Source organism: Sander lucioperca, chromosome 15 (assembly GCF_008315115.2).
Source record: "Sander lucioperca isolate FBNREF2018 chromosome 15, SLUC_FBN_1.2, whole genome shotgun sequence".
Lineage (NCBI taxonomy): Eukaryota > Metazoa > Chordata > Actinopteri > Perciformes > Percidae > Sander > Sander lucioperca.
The window spans coordinates 3192442-3210541 of NC_050187.1; the positions used below are offsets into that span (position 1 = coordinate 3192442).

Below are 18100 nucleotides of genomic sequence, written 5' to 3' on the forward strand. Positions count from 1 at the left end.
CAAAGCGCAGCCCTGGCGGAGGCCAACTCTCACCTGAAACGAGTCCGACTTACTGCCGAGAACCCGGACACAGCTCTCGCTTTGGTCGTACAGAGATTGAGAGTGTCCAAAAATAATTTTTAATATTTATTTATTATTTATTTACTATTTTTTAATAGTAAAAATAATAATATTAATAATTTATATTAATATAATGAAATATTAATATAAATTATTAATATTATTATTATTACTACTACTACTACTACTACTACTACTACTACTGATAATAATATTAATAATAATCTAAATCTTAAATTATGTTATAATAAAATGTTTGACCTTTTCCTTAAATGTATTGTTGTTTCCATTTGTATGAATCAATGTTGCTAGTATTTTTATAAAAAAGACTAACAGCATTGATTTTGACATTCCTCAGTAAAAGCCACCATACTGAACGTAAAATTAGGCTATTTTACAAATATATCATTGCTTATATTTTCTATATATCTCATTTAAAAAATGTTATAGACATAGTAATAAAAGTTGAACGTAGACTGTTACATGTTATCAAGAGTTCTATTTTATTTTGAAAGTGTTATTGTCATTTCCTGGAAGGGATGTTGCTTTTTCTGACCTTTACCACTGCTCGCCCACGGTGATATTTTGGTGCGAAGCTCCTTAGTTATTTTCCTTCTTGTATGATTTGTATTATCTGTGCATGCAGGCTTTCGTGTCCCCTATAATGTTAGCTTTCCGTTATGCTGTAAGCAAATAGGTCAATCTTCAGGGTAAGTAGCATAGACTGTAGGTAAGTAGGTGCACTGAGTATTTTCATTAAGCAAACTATTAAGTAAATTGTTGAGTTTTATACGTAGCCCTGGGTCGGTTGTTTTAACGTTACCGGTTGATAGTGCAAATATTAGCCATGGTAGCCCTTATACATCTTGCTTGGCTTACGTTATGTGTCTCGTCAATTCGACATAGGCTACCGATACACAGCTCACCAAGCGGCTCTCGTTTTGTATTTGTATCCTGTAACTGCTTTAGCCACCTGTTTTAATAAAACGCTAGTTTAACGCTAACCCAGACTGTAAAAGGTTTAGCCCATGGGGGCTTGCGCGAGACCACGTTACAGGGTAAACTTTTATTCAAACAGCGGTAAATAAATAATCTATGACGCATTTTCAAAAGACTTAGCTACGTCTCACCAAATTTTGCGGTTAGTCAAGTAAGCAGTATTTTTTTTGTTATGAGTTTAGTGTGAAATTCGTGTTGGAGCGTATCAAAGCGGTTTATCTGAGAGACCAAACGTTTGGTAGGCCTATATACAGTAAAGACGTGAGACAGGCTTCATTGGCTGAGGCAACACCAATCTTTTTATCTAAGTTACTATTTAGTGAAGAAACACGACATTTATTACAGATGTTATTTAAAAACAAAAATATTATTATTAAATGAGACAGAGAACAAAATGAGGGCTATTCATTTGGATATTACCAGTGGTGTGATGTAAGTAATATGTAGTACTTACTTACTTAAGTAGCTTGCTGTACTTAAGTACAAATTTGAGGTACTTGTAATGTTACTTGAGTATTTCCATTTTAGCTACTTTATAGCCTACTGCTACATCTCAGAGGCAAGTATTGTACTTTTTACTCAACTTTGTCTGGCAGCTTCTAGTTGCTATTTACTTTCACTATTACCATTTTATTTATACCTTTCATACCTAAAAGATTTACCGGACTTAATTTGAAATAGTGTCTTTGGAAACTTACAGTTGAGCCAAACAGGCAGTAATGCAGGAAATAAAACTCACTTGATCATGTTAGAACTGTTCTTTACACGTAGCTTCTTTAACACAAGTTTCTACATCCTGTGTTACATCTAATCTCTCCACATTTCCTTCACAGGTGATTGACATGTTTCCAGTAGTGGTGGTCCATGGAGGGGCGGGTCATATCCCAAAGGAGCGGTCAGAAAATTCCACTTCAGGGGTGTGCTCAGCAGCCCGCGCAGGGTACACCATCCTCCAGGGAGGGGGCAGCAGCATGGACGCTGTGGTAGAGGCTGTGACCCAGCTGGAGAATAACCCCTCCTTTAATGCAGGTAATGTAAAAATGAGGTGTACATAGGGCTGTGACGTTATAGTGTTCTTCTTACCGGGGTGACGAAGCAACATATCACCGTGGTATGGGGGTTAACCGCAACCCCCTTACGAGACTATAGTGTAAGTTAGAGCGAGAATGGCAGGGTGCCTTAAATGAGGGATGTCAGTGCCTGTGTGGTCGCGCAAGGAGAGCAAGCGCTAACGTAGAGTAGCATATCGGTACAGATCCATTTGACCGTGCGACGCTTCTGTTGCGCCGCGCTCCACTCTATTCCTAAGGGTGACGTCAAGCGACTTCAACGTGCATGCAAAGCATTCCGGGAAGGCGGTGCTGCATTTGAAAAAATGCTGTGCGTCGATGCCCATCTTTATGCAAATGAATTTGTTGAATGCGACGCGACTATCCAGTAGAAGTAGACGAAAATCTTTTAAACTGACCTTTTTCGATCTGAAATTAAGATTCAGAAACTACATGGCCTATTTCTCGCTTAAAATGTTTTCAGAAACACGTTTCGGTGAACTATTTTCGTAAAATACTAGATCGTATTCTCAACGAGCCGCCATGACACTCTGTTGAAATTCTCGAGAAGCCAGACCCACGTCACGCGTTCGTCCAATCAGCTGCCGGTCAAGGACGTGGAGCATCAACCATGGATGTATGACGTCGCAACACCACGCTTCAGTCGTGTCGGTCAAATGGATCTTAACCGTATGAGTGCAGCTGTGAGGAAAAGCGAGAGGAAAAAGAGATAGCAAAGATGATGTAAAGTGAGTTAAAGGTAACCAGTAAAACAACAAGCTTAAGCTTTTCAAGACACAGTAGCTATATCTGTTGTCAATACCGCCGGTAAAGTGAATGGCGTTACCCCCGAAAAAACATTGGCTTAACCCTTAGCACAGTGTTTCCATTTCAGCTCAATGTGAGAGGCATTACTGTGTTTTGCTGTCATTTACAACCACTCTGCTTTCTCTCCTCTCCGTTGATCTATTCCACAGACAGTTCATAAAGCTCTACTGTGAATGAAGTAAAAAGAATTTTGCCGACAATGCCGAGGGCAGACGCTTCGCAGCGCAGAGGTCTTAGCAGCTAAGCAGACAGAGAGCAGAGAGGGCGACTCGGCAGTCCGCTAACTTGTTGCTCTCTCTAATATAAACAATATAAGCTTGCTCTGTTTAGGCTGTTTAGGTTTTGTCGGGATTAAGCTATGAGCGGAAGGAAACTCCGCTAGCTGCTAGGCTAATGTGCAGTGGTAAGCACTACAGCGTTAACGTTAATGTGTCCACGTCCACCTCAGCTCAATGGACGAGCAGAAGCAGCTGAAATGACGAGCAACTTAAGTTTTTTTTTTTTCTCTCTATAGGCCTACACATGTTATGTATTTGTCAGGGTTCGACATAAGCGGCCCGTGGCCAGTAAAACAGTCCGTTTGATACAGTATTAGGGGACCACTAAGGTCTATATAAAAGACACTTCAGATACAGTATTAGGAGACCAGTAAGGCCTATATAAAAGAGACTTCAGATACAGTATTAGGGGACCACTAAGGTCTATATAAAAGAGACTTCAGATACAGTATTAGGGGACCACTAAGGCCTATATAAAAGAGACTTCAGATACAGTATTAGGGGACCACTAAGGCCTATATAAAAGAGACTTCAGATACAGTATTAGTGGACCACTAAGGCCTATATAAAAGAGACTTCAGATACAGTATTAGTGGACCACTAAGGTCTATATAAAAGAGACTTCAGATACAGTATTAGGGGACCACTAATGTCTATATAAAAGAGACTTCAGATACAGTATTAGTGGACCACTAAGGTCTATATAAAAGCATCCAAAGAGCACCATGTCATGGGACCTTTAATAAACACTATATAGGGAATTGTGAATGAGGGAACAGTTTCGAACACAGCTATAGTAGGTTTTTTGAACATCAAAGCAAGTAACCTATTCTAGTAGACCCCAAGAGTACAAATATGATGTTGAAAAGTAGTTTAATAGGGGCTCTTTAAGAATAATGTAGTGCCTGCTCTTTCCTGCTTTGCATCAAGATGGGGGGGGGGGATCACTTTTATGATTACTGCATGAGTTGTCCTGTAGTTCCACAAATAGGCCAAATGTCACCTCTGTATACAAAGGTTTCTTTGTACCCGGAGGAAAGACTATCAAATAGTTTCTCAAATCATGTTTCAGGGTGTGGGTCTGTGCTGAACGTCAAAGGAGAGGTGGAGATGGATGCCATTGTGATGGATGGGAAAACACTGGGTAGTGGTGCCGTGTCTGCTGTACGCAACATAGCCAACCCTATCCAGCTAGCAAGACTGGTTATGGACAAGGTACGTACTAGAGCTGGGGGTAAACGATTATTTATTAAACGATTAATCGGGCGATTATTTTATCGATTAGTCGACTAATCTAACGACTAATTGGACGATTAATATAACGATTATTTTTCTGTTGCTCGATTAATAAAAACCATAATGCATCTCAAATAAATACCAAAAAATTCTTAATAATATATTTTATTAAACAATTTTGCACAGCAAAAAATCTTCTGCTTTACACAAAATAAAATAATTATTTTACTGTTATACAAAATGAAAGGCCAGCCTGTTTACTCTTTTACAGTACCAACATAACTCTCTTGTTCAAAAAAATCAAGTTGTAGTGCAAAAAAGAAAAACACTGTGCAGTGCACAGTACAGACATTCCTTGGATTGTTTAACACAACATAACAGTCCCAACATAAAACCTGATGCATAATCAAACTGACTCTCTTAACTGCTATTCTGTAGGTTTACATGCTAATGCAGCTGTGCACTTTGGTGGTGCTAGGCTAACCAACGCATCTTAGCTCTCTGTGCAGTTTGTTCGTGCTAGGTTAGTAGCTAACGTTCACGTTAGCTAACGTTAGCTACTATAGATAGCTGTGTTCTGCAGCTGTAAGCTAGCTACCATTCAAGCCAACATTAGATGATAACTAACGTTAGCTAAACACAGCTGCCTAGGCGCCAGTAGCTAGCTAACGTTAACGTTAGCTACTAACCTAGCACGAACAAACTGCACGGATAGCTAAGATAGTTCGCTAGCACCACCTAAGTGCGCAGGCTACACAACACACTACACGAACATGAAATTAATTTAGCTAACGTTAGTACTTGGGACTATATTTTAAGTATTCCCATACCCTCGATGATTAAGGGCGAGCTGTTTTTTTAGGACTTCTTCTTTTCATGGGGCTTTTTGCAGGGCTTTGTTGGGAATTCTGTGAGGAGGTTGCTGTTTCCTGCAATGTTTTGGTCTCCCACATGTGTGTGTGGCGAAGCGGCGACGCAAAAATACGACGTCGACGTAATTTTGACGTCGATGCGTCGACGTAATCGACGCGTCGCTGCAGGCCTAGTACGTACATTTAAATATGGGATGGTCAAGGCATAAAATTGGGAATTGTGTAATAAGAACCAAAATAACATCCATTAAGTAGAGGTGTGACGAGATCTTGTCTCCACGAGATATCGCGAGATTAAACGTGACGAGATTTCTCGTCGAGGTAAAAAGTGTCTTGTGATATCAGTACACAAGTGCAGAGCAGCAGCCTTGAAATTAGCATAGAAAATCCCCCGCCCGTTCTCACAAGTTGACAGAGTTTTCTTTTGCAGAGCGATAGCTTAAGAAAACAGCTGCCTGTAAAACCCAGCGTTAAAAAAAACGTTTTAGCCGCCATAACCGCCGCTCTCTCTCTCTCTCTCTCTCCCTCTCTCTCTCTCTCTCCCCCCCTCCCTCCCTCTGTCTTGGCAGAGACACACACACGTCCGCAGCGTGCAGAAGCGGACAGCAAAACCTACCTTTTACTTTTAATGATATTAAACAAAGAGAAATGTTCTCCGTTCGTCCTATAATGGTCGTAAATCGATACTAGAGTAGCCTACTTCCTTGTTTAGTGCTGCAATTAATAAAATGCAGAGGAGGAGAAAAGAGCTTCTGTCATCACAAAAGTCATCTGTTGAGTGATGGTAATTTATTTGTGCTTTAGAACGTAATCAATGTGAAACAATAGTAAAATAAGCTTTATTTCTCTCTGTCTACTGTACAATGACAAATTCAAGTACAAAACAGAGACTCTCTCTCCACCATACATATGGAGTAAGTAACAGTGTAACTGTTAGTTATACAGGAGAGAAGCAAGTCATTTGAGTTTATGGCAGAACCATTTAGTGCTCTGTTTTAATTTTGTGACTTTCAGTTGAATAAAGGACTATTTTTCCAGTCTTATTTCTTCATTGTAGTTTTCTGTAAAATAGAGTTGTCCTGTCTAGTGTCTCGTCTCATCTCGTGAGCTGGGTGTCTCGTCACATCCCCAGCATTAACCATTGTTATGGCTGCAGTCTAGTTGAAAAGTGACCTCAAAACACAGCACCAGCCACTGTATCGCGTATGTTTTGGCTCTGCCCAAAATCAACAGATTTATATCCACAGATTTATATTCACAGAACAGATCTAGAACTTCTTTTCTAGGGGTGCAACAGATCACAAAAAACACGGTTCGGCTCGAGTCACGGTTTTGAGTAAAGGATCAATATTCCGATTAGCCCAAAAAAGGGGGGAATTTATGATTAATTAAAAATGTAATAACAATAACTTACAGTTGTGTTCAAAATAATAGCAGTGTGTTTAAAAAAGTGAATAATTCTTCTCAAAATCCTTAGAATAGATTTTAAGTCCATAATATCAATGCATTGGGAACACTGCACATTCAATTCCAAATCAAAACATGACCAAAATTGATCAAGTTTGTGTTATACCTTTACAGAAAGTGAAGAAAAAGGAATATTAGGCTGTTAAAAAAATAGCAGTATTTGCATTTTTCTTTACAAACTCAAACATTTACTGTATAAACTGAAAAATGTCTCAATGGTTTGCTTTACTTTGAATCACTGTACTAATATTTAGTTGCACAACCATTATTTCTGAGAACTGCTTCACATCTGTGTTGCATGGAGTCGACCAACTTCTGGCACCTGTGAACAGGTATTCCAGCCCAGGACGATTGAACTACATTCCACACTTCCTCTGCATTACTGGGTTTTACCTCAGAAACAGCATTTTTGATGTCACCCCACAAGTTTTCTATGGGATTGAGGTCTGGGGATTGGGCTTGCCACTCCACAACATCAATCTATGCTCGCTTACTGGTGTGTTTTGGGTCATTGTCTTGTTGAAAGACCCATTTCAAAGGCATTTCCTCTTCAGCCTAAGGCAACATGACCCCAAGTATTTTGATGTATTGAAACTGGTATGCGATAAATAGGGCCAACACCACAGTATGAGAAAAATCCCCATAACATGATTTTTGCACCACCATGCTTTACTGTCTTCACAGTGTACTGTGGCTTGAATTCAGTGCATGGGGGTTGGAGGACAAACTGTCTGCGGCCCCTAGACCCAAAAAGAACAATTTTGCTCTCATCAGTCCACTGAATGTTGCCCCATTTCTCCTTTGGCCAGTCAATGTGTCCTTTGGCAAATTTCAACCTATTCAGTACATGTCTTTTTTTCAGCAGTGGGACTTTGCGGGGGCTTCTAACTGATAGCTTTGCTTCACATAGCCTTCTTCTGATCGTAACAGTACTCACAGGTAAGGTTTAAGTCTTCTTTGATTTCCTGGAGCTGATCATTGGTTGAGCCTTTGCCATTTTGGCTTTTCTTCGATCCATTCGAATGGTAGTTGACAGTTTTTTCCCACATCGTTCAGGCTTTGGATGCCATTTCAAGGCATTTGAAATCATTTTGGCTGAGCAGCCTATACTTTTCTGCACTTCTTTATATGTTTTCCCCTCTCCAATCAACTTTTTAATCAGTCCGCTGTTCCTCAGAGCAATGTCTGGAACGACCCATTTTGCTGAGTATTTCAGTGTGAAATGCACTATAACCAGCATGCACAACATTTGCTTCCTTCCTTCCTTAAATATGGGCCATAATTGACACCTGTTTCTTCACAGAATCAATCACCTCACTAATTGAACACAACACTGCTATTATTTTGAACATGCCCCTTTCAGTTACAGATTCAATTACACAGAATGAGCAGCATGCATGTCATGACTGTTGGGTCTGTTGGTTTTCTATGACTCTACAACACTTAGTAGTCAATTATTTGCCATGTAGAAATATCACTTCTACCAAAAAATTTGATTTATGAGGTTAGTGATGTTGGACTGCTATTATTTTGAACACAACTGTATAACAATAACATATTTCACCAGTAAATTTCTGTTTAACGACAAAAACACAAGAGAAAATGATATTTTACAATAACTTTGAATGCACCATAAGGTTTACCAGTTTCAAGTAAAAGCACCATGTAGTCTTGTCTGTGTTGTTTTACCGCCAACAGCAGTGGCCAAGTGCTTGTTTGTGTCTTTAGCTGCAGACTGTTGTACGTCCCAGTGTTGGAATCCTCTACAGTGAAATACAGACACACTTTTACACTGTTTAGCTGTCAGCATTTTAACCGTGCTACTGTGTTAACTAGCGTGACATGCAGCAATGCTTCTGTTGCCTCTAACCTTTGGAGCATCAGAGAGCAGCACAGGCATTTAAGTGGCACCAAAATCTGCGTTGGTAAACTTTGCAATTAATCCGTGGCTCACATGCATTCCGAACCGTGAGTGTTGATCCGTATGGACCACGGATCAACTATTACACCACATTATGGATGTAACGGTATGAAAATTTAACCTCACGGTTATAGTGACCAAAATGATCACGGTTTTCGGTATTATCGCAGTATTTTTAAAAGCATGTTCAATATGTTCAGAAAGCACTGATAAGCCTACCCAAGCTGAAATAGTTTCAAAAAGTGTAACAGTGTTTATTATATTACAAAAATATAGGCAATAGGCTTGTAAAAACTGTGAAAACTGGCTGCTGAAACACCGGCCCACTGTAGGGTGTCCGGTAAGAACTTGAACCAGTCTGACTTTGAGATCCAGGAAGATTTATTAACAACTCCAACATGAAGTTAACTATGAAGTTGTATTTGACGTTACATGTGAAGTTGGATGTGGTTCTGAAATATAAGCAAATAATAATGCACGTTAATAAGCATCTGACTTACTATGAACATTATTTACCAAAACTAAATGTTATAGCTACCAGCATATAACAAGAAACAATACTAAGAGTTACATTAATTTCTCTGTAATAATTAACATAAATGTAACATATTGCTAAGTAACACAAACTGAGAATAAGCCACATCTATTACAGCACATATAGCCATAGTAACAGAGCAAATACACCTTTAATCGCTAAGCACGTGGCTCCACAGCGCTAGTCTGTTTACTGGCGATTGCACCTTGGTACCAAATCGTAGCAGAACACTTATTGAAATATGAATAAACGTAGCTTTAATGTTTACACAGATAACGAGGCAGTAAAACCCATGACAGTTTAGCAAGCTACAGAATAGTTTTAACTTACGTTCTGGGCTACACACATCACTTCAATAAGTCCGAAAACGGGAAAGGAATGATAAAGAAAAAAGTCTGTTTACTGCCGTTCTGTCCTTCTCCTGTCTGAGCGTGAGTGATTGGCAGGAGATCAAAGCGATGACTCTCGTCACATCATCTCAGGAGAGAGAGCAAGTGTTACTACTTTTTTACAGGGCTGATAAATGTCCTGAGCGCTGTCATCTCCTACTTCCCCCATGATTCCAACTTCAAGAAACACACTGGCTACGCAGTACGCCCAACTTGAGGAGACTCGGATGAAGCTGGGAACATGCGGTTTCCACACCGTGGTAATCCACTGTGATAAAAATTATATTTTAAATGAAAACGGTAATTGTTATCATCAACATTTTGACCGTGGTTTACCATTACACCGGTAATCGTTACATCCCTAACCACTATTCTTTTCTGATATCCTAGAAATATTCATAGAACCTCTTGCCATAATAGCAATATTTCGCACGGTACCGTAGGATCTCCATCTCAACTAAAGCAGTAGAAACATGACGGCCTTTGCTACGCTCCTGGCTAGAAGACTTGAACTGCTGAAATGGAATTTATTTTGTATAACCTAAAAGAAAATTTCAAAAAAAAATACTATGAGAAAAAAAAAAAATAATGTTTTCCATGTACACATTTTTTTGTTATAAGTTTAAAGATGTGTTTTATAGACGTGAACTTTGATCTCTATTTCATCTCTTTGATCTCCATTTCAGACAGGTCATGCATGTCTGACCGCAGAGGGGGCCAATCAGTTCGCCCGGTCCATGGGTGTCCCTGAGGTGCCTCTAGAGTCCCTCATCACCGACTACTCTCGCATGCGCTGGAAAAAGAACCTGGCACCTGATGCCAACCCTGTGGAGTGTCAAATGTGAGTCATAGTCGGTTTGGATTTACAGCAGTTTCAAATGCAACATGGCAAAAACCACGTCAAGACGTCCATAACAACTTCTCAATCCACTCCTGCATCATTATATACTTCTTAAGGTGCTTACACACCAACCAGACGGCCGACCGTCGGCAGAAAAGGCAGTCGGACTGATCAGTCGGCTCTCCGAGGTCCAAAAAACGCCTCAAAACACACTGAGGCGACGCCGACTTGAGCGTACGCTCTGCGCGTACGCGAAACGTAATACGTCTCCATAGCAGCAGGCGGCGCTTCTCTGTATTGTTTCTATTAACAGTCTATGATTGTTTCCCAGAAAATGAAAACCGGCAGCTGATTGGACGAACGTGTCACGTGGGTCTTTTTTCTCCGGAAATTCACAGCCAGACTGTCAGAGCCGCTTGTTCAGAATACGATCTCATATTGTACTAAAATAGTTCACCGAAACGTGTTTCTGAAAACATTTTAAGCGAGAAAAAGGCCGTGCAGTTGCTGAATCTGTCTTCATTTCAGATCAACAAAGGTCCGTTAAAAAGATTTTTGTCAGATTTTGAGCAGCTCATCCACTCGCCATTTCCGGGAAATGAAGGCCGACGGCTCCTCCGACGGGCGACGGCACGGGACACACCGAACAGACTTGAGTCGGCCAGACGGTCCGACGGCCGATAATCGGCTCTGTGTGTCAGCGCCCTTACATGTTGATCCATACTGTCTGTCCTTTTAAGGTGATTGCACAGCAGTCAATCCTTTAACTGTCTCATCAGACCAGCTGACCAATCAGTAAACAGATTGTGACAGGAGTTTCGTAAAAAACTCGTCATAGGATACACCTGGGGGTCCTTGCTCGAAACATTTAAGCCAGTGGAACATCCTCAAAGGTGGCATGTTTTCCATTTCTGGGTTTGAGGAAGGAGGACAGGAGGGAGGATAATTAGCTGAATGAAAAGCCCCCACAGGTTCTCCTGGACATAACTAAATACACTACTGTATTGCCTCCTCGTATCTCAGAACCCCCTGAAGCATCAAAGTCAACATTTAGTGGGAAATTTCTGGAACATACTGAGCACACAAATCCACCATGGCAATTTGGATTATGCAGCAGAAGTTTGAGGAGCTTCCGTGGATGTTTGCAGGTTGTTTTGCCGTGACTCTGGGTCATCATTGGAATTCATTGGGATTGCTGTAACTCCCAGCTGACTACAGCTGCATTCTCCACAAAAGAGCAAGCTACACACTTTTCAGAGCCGAGAGCAGTGAGGACCTGATACTCAAAAATTACTTGGTGACGAGTTTACTGTGTCAAACTGATTAAACCTACGGCATTCTTTAGAATAAAATGAAGTAATTCGAACCTAATTCTATTTTTCCCGTATGTTTTGTTGTGTAGGGGGAAGATGGGCACGGTTGGAGCAGTGGCAGTCGATAGTGAGGGCAACGTAGCCTGTGCAACCTCCACTGGTGGGATGCTGAACAAGATGGAGGGACGGGTGGGTGACACACCCTGCATAGGTCAGTCCTCACACATATAGTTAGGAGAGAGAGCGAGAGAGAAAGAGAGAGAGAGAGCAATGGACATCATAGTCTGACAACCGGGACCTTTGACCGGCATCTCTGGTTAATTAGTAAACAAAACCATGAGCTCTGTGTTTGCTAACAGCATACATTTCAACACTGCTGACACATGTTGCAGAGTGCAACTTTTGATCCTTATATTGTTGACTTTGTATTATATTGATATACTTTCAAACGAGATATGGGATGAGACAGTACCATTTACAATGATATAGTTTGATGTTGCGTTAAATAACCTATTTCTTCCGTGAAGCTGTGCCACTGTTTGCATCTCTCCTCTCTCAAACACTCTGGGTAACCCCGCCCCCACTCTCCTGCTGCGTCTGCCCGGCTCACTCGCTCACAACCGGGTCCAACAATTAGGATTGCCCAATGCTCGGGCCAGTAAATACAATCCACAGAAGTGGCTTCTGGCACCTTCAGGCCTGTCTAATCTGTCACTATCAGTAAATAAGTGATTACACTTTCATGAGTCAGTGGCTAAGTACAGCCTCGCTCTGAAACAGAGAAACAAAGGCTATCTGCTAAAAGATGACCCTGAAAACAAAAAGTTGAAACTACAATTCAGTCATCATCATGATGAAAATCACAAACATAGGACATTGAAACAAAACAATTATAACAGTTAAATAGTAATTTGCCTAAAAATGATATCCCAGGTAAGTAAAATAGTAATTGGCCATTAGTCTGTTGGACAGAGTGGATCCTCTGCAGGATTCATGTCTGAACCTTTTAATGAATCATCCTTTGGGCCCTATTTTAATGATCTGAAACGCAAGTATCAAACGCCAAACGCAATTAGCTTTGTGGGCGGATCTCGGGCGCTGTTGCTATTATACCGGCGGGATAAATGACTCTTGCGCCCAACGCAAATCTAAAATGGGTTGGTCTGAAGTAGCTACATCACTCATAGGTGTGGTTTGGGCGTAACATGCAATAAACCAATCAGAGCGTTATCTCACATTCCCTTTAAAAACAGGCGCGCTTGTTCCATGGCGGATTGCTATTATAATGGCGGATTCTTAACATGATACATGCATCCATGGCCGCACGCCAGGAGCGGTTCACAGCCGAGGAGACCGACGTTTGCTATTGATTTTTCTTTTTGACAAAATGTAAATAAAGAAATGTCACAAAAACACACTTTCAGATGTTTTGGGCACACTCTCACTGAATCACGAGGTTATGAATGCATGGTGATATTTTTGCAATGTAGTCTAACATTAGACCGAGATTACCTCACTATAGACGATGCAGCTCTTCTGTTTCTCCTCTCCCGTGCTGCTGCTGGGGCTTTTGGGTTAAGTGGCATCGGCACATGCAGTTCAACATCACATCTCCTTAAGTCCTCTAATATTTCCTCATTTATGTCATCAACACATCCATGATTCATGGAAATGTTGTGTAAAACAAGGTCATATTTTTCCTTGTATTTATGTATGGTTTGCCAAAATAGGAACTGCTGGGTCCGTGAGATGAGAGAAGCAAAGTGTATGCGCGGTGTGCACACTCTACATCACGGTCAAGCATGCGCCCTTAAAATAGCATCTGAATAACACGCCACTGACTTTAGACTAGGTTTTTCCTGGTCTGTGGTGGAATTTTTTTCTGAAACTGCACTAGGGAACATTTGCGCCGGAACACACCTCCTCTTTTTGCTGAACCGCCCCCGGGAGCGCAAATTCATTCCCTAATTTACCGACGTCAGTCTGTGGAGGGAAAAGTCCGCTGTGTGTCGGGTGCAAAATAGGAATGATACATGCGTCGGTGTACAAAGTCAATTGAGCTGGGTGACCCTTTGTCTGTTGTGTAAACCTCCGAGTGCTATAAGCTGTGGAGTTGATATTTACCGCTGCTACTCTTCCATAATAATGACGGCATTGAACACTAACAGTATCGGTATGGAAAATTAGAACAATGTGGCAAGGTTGAATTATACTGTAGCTATGACCAGATGGTCAATAAAGTGTCAAAGTTTGTTTAATGCCACTACAATGTATTTCTAAAGAAAAGCAGCTTTAGCATTACTTTCCCATCTAGTGAAATGGATGTGTAATAGCATCCCTATACTAACTGCTGCTCTGTAACCCTTTGCAAAGAAGGGTTAGTCATAAAACTGTTCATTTACAATTTACATTCCTAACCAGAGTTGCCAAGGTTTTATTTTCTGACGCTATTAATACCCCATTTACCACAGTATGATTTAATTTTACGATCTTACTGTATTGTCACATCTACACTACAAATATACAACTTTGTACCTAAAAAATTAATTCAATTTAACACTAAATGTGCATTTTCTTCTCAAATTCTCACTGCAGGGTGTGGAGGTTATGCTGACAACCAGGTGGGAGCAGTGTCAACTACAGGCCACGGAGAAGCCATCATGAAGGTTATTTTAGCCAGACTCATCCTGTTCCACATGGAGCAAGGTAACACACACACACACACACACACACACACACACACACACATAAACGGTTACATTTTTTTGTTGCTGTTGCAAACAGGTGGGTGCACAGAAAAGTAAAGTGTTTCAGGAGGCTTTAAAGGAGAACTCCGGCCGATTTTTTACCTGAATCTTGATCGCTAGATTTTTCCGAGTTCTGTCGATAGGAAAAAAAAAAAAAAACGACCAAAATCGGTGCTAGCAAACTGGAGTTGCTGCAGCTATGGCCAGAGCTCCCAGTTAGCTAAAATGCCAGTTGTGGGGGCATATTTTAAAGAGTGCCTTTGTGCCTCTTAACTAGGGGTGGGCAATATGGACAAAAAATAATATCTAGATATTTTTGGCGATTTTGATGATAACGATAATTAGACGATATCCTTTAAAAATGTGTTTTTAAAAGTCAGAGTTACTTAATCACTGATGATAATAATGGGCACAATGTTGAATGAAAACAGTTCTTATTAAGTAAAAACTATTCAAAGACATACAAAATACTAATTGAACTAGTGTAGAAACATTGAACTCTGAGTAAACATTCAGTTGTAATGTAAATTGTGCAGCACACAAGCAAGATGAAATCATAACAATAAACAAAGGGCTCTGTTCTGTAACATATTGCACATAACCATGTCCTTATTGGAGTAGTCCTGGAGCTGGGATAGGGCAGTGTCAGGCCAGGTTTTGATAGTCCTTCTACTTAGCTGTATAGTCCTTCTGACCGGGATGCTGAGATCAGGAGTAGTTGGATGTGATCTGACTGGCCCAGGTGAGGGAGAGGAGTAGTTCTGTATGCTTTCTTGATGTTAGAGTATGCTACATGGTCTAGTGTGTTCTTCCCTCTAGTAGCACAATCTACATGCTGGAAAAAGCTGGGGAGTACAGACTTTAAGGACGCCTTGTTAAAGTCCCCTGCTACGATATGTATCCCCTCCAGGTGATCGCGCTGCAGTTTGTTCACTATGGTTAGCAGTGAGCCAAACCGACAGGAGCCGACAGGGCTTCCAGGTCAGGTGAGCAGTGCTGGGCAACGATCCTGCTGTTGGTACTCCATTCATTATGCACAAAAATGCACAGTCCTCCTCCTCTGGTCTTGCCGGAGTTCTTGTCTCGAACCTGCCGGTAGCTGGCTCGGCCTGCTAGCTGCCGACAACAATCCACGGAGAGCCCGGTCTGGCTATGTCCTCCGGGATGTTATGAGCCGTCTGGAAGGTTCTCATAACGGCTGTGTTGTATCGTAGTCCTATATTGATTAGTTCAGTGTGGCTGTACTTATAAATATACCCCGACAGGAGAGCTAGTAGCCGCTGCACAATCGCGCGCCGCCATCTTTGTTGACATTAGTGAATGTGTAGCGTTCCAATGTGTGTTTTGATGTGTTTTTTTTTCTAAGTAATTTAAATACTCGATAATGTCAATTTGCACATCGTTAACACAACAATGACGATATCATCGTAGATGATGTATATCGCCCACCCCTACTCTTAACAGACACAAAATGCAATTAAAATTTCTGTGCTTCAAGTTGGCCTTATTAAAGTCTCCTGCGATTATATGAACACCGTCAGGGTGGGCCCGCAGTCGGGTGGAATATACACAGCCGTGACGATCACTACTGTTAGCTCTCTCAGTAGAAAAAAAGGCCGGACTCTTACAGACATGTACTCTAAGGTCATGGGAACCGTGTTTATCTATAATTGTCCCATTATTACACCAGTTTTCATGCACGTACATACAGACTCCTCTCCTCTGTCCTCAGTCGGAGCAGAGTGCGACCTGCTAGCTGCATGCTAGCATCGGGTATCCCCGGGTGAAGCCAGGTTTCAGTGATAATCAAAACACAGCAGTCACGAACATAGCGATTTCCAGCGAGTTGCCCCCACAACTGGCATTTTAGCTAACTGGGAGCTCTGGCCATAGCTGCAGCAACTCCAGTTTGCTAGCACCGATTTTGGTCGTTTTTTTCCCCTAGCGACAGTACTCGGAAAAATCTAGTGGTCAAGATTCAGGTAAAAATCGGCTGGAGTTCTCCTTTAACCTCAGGGACACGGGCCTGGATCCCAGTACACTTGACCCCACAGTCCAGTTGTTTGATTAGAGTACCGTACCCGGGCATAGATCGATGAAACGTATGGAGGATAAACATAGAAAGACAAATAGTACTAACAGAAAAGCGTCTTGAATTAGATCAAATATGCACATTGGAGATTGACACGGGCTGGGCGGTTTATCAGTATATTTTCAAACAAGATATGGGATTAGACAATACAGTTTATATCGATATAGTTTAATGTTGCGTTACGTGACCCATTTCTTCTGTAAAACTGTGCCTGTGTTTGCATTTCTCCTCTCACTCTCCACGCAGCCTCGCCCCCACTCACAGGCTCTCCTGCAGCAGCGCCGGTCCACACTGCTGACATTTGTCTACAGTTTTAATTTTTATTAACACTGCTGACATTTGTCTACAGTTTTAATTTTGATTAACACAGCTGTATATTTTGTTAAGCATTAGAGGAAAACCTGTATTTGTATCTGTGTTTCCGCTGGTAACTTTCTGTTGTGGCGGCCCGCTAAAAACGCGACGAAAAACCGGAAAGAACAGTAGTTACTGGATGTAACTAACTTAAGTTCTATGAGTTCTATGAAAAGGGGTTGCTGGACCAGGGCGAGAGATGTGACCCTTGGCCAGATTATGATAGTTCATAAAAATACAGCGCAGTTACGATACAAACATTACATACACAAGATGTTTGTAATGACGATGGCCTGCGCATTTAACCCGTGCTGCCTGGACCTGTTCATAATGAATCAGTCTTCACTCTGTGAGTAGAGAATCCAGTCTGTTCAGACACTTCACTGATAAACCAGAGAACTGTACAGTAACAATCGCTTTATGGTCCGTCCATCACACGCTCCCTCTCTTGTCTATGAGCATCTCTCTCAATCTCACTCCCTCTTTTAATCAATTAATTTAATCAATCTTTTAGTCTGTTACTGTTGTTGAAAGCAACTGAAGGAGCTTTCTCAGAGATAGGCCTTTTTTATTTAATAAAGGCTAATTATTTTAGATAATTTTTCATTTACATGTGTTGCACCTGTATTTTTTTTTGTATTTTGTATGTTTTTGCATTTTATTTTCATTTTAATAAAGTGCTTGTGACATATCACATGTGGCTTTGACTTACAGTTGAAGATTTAGCTCACTTTGAAAAAAATACCGAGATACTATTTATCATGTATCGCCATTAGGCCAAAAGATACTGAGATATGATTTTTGGCCCTAATTGATAGATTGAGGTTTACACAACAGGAAAGTTACGATGTAGGCTTATAAACGTAGGACAAAAGTGGATAGAAATTAAATAATACATATTTGAGTAACCTTAACCTACCAATAGTGATACAAAAAATACTAAATAAAAAAACAAAACAGAAATCAAACAACAAATACAGGGACTGAAAGCAGGAAAATCTCCAGGAGATGACGGATTAACAAACACATTTTATAAAAGAATTCTTAGGCAAATAACTCCTTTACTATTAAAATGTTATAATGCATTAGAGGAGAATGGGCACATACATGGCAATCCTC

At 40.9% G+C, this 18100-nt stretch overlaps 1 protein-coding gene across 1 annotated transcript in view; it reads left to right on the forward strand.

Moving 5' to 3' along the window:
* The first annotated feature begins 629 nt into the window (after positions 1–629).
* The window catches only part of asrgl1 (asparaginase and isoaspartyl peptidase 1), a 31828-nt gene continuing 14357 nt past the window's right edge, over positions 630–18100 (forward strand). The window contains exons 1-6 of the mRNA XM_031291152.2: positions 630–648; positions 1893–2088; positions 4287–4429; positions 10321–10475; positions 11878–11999; positions 14384–14494. Of these exons, the coding sequence (XP_031147012.1) occupies positions 1902–2088; positions 4287–4429; positions 10321–10475; positions 11878–11999; positions 14384–14494 (718 nt within the window). The 5' untranslated portion in view covers positions 630–648; positions 1893–1901. The remainder of the gene's footprint in view (positions 649–1892; positions 2089–4286; positions 4430–10320; positions 10476–11877; positions 12000–14383; positions 14495–18100) is intronic.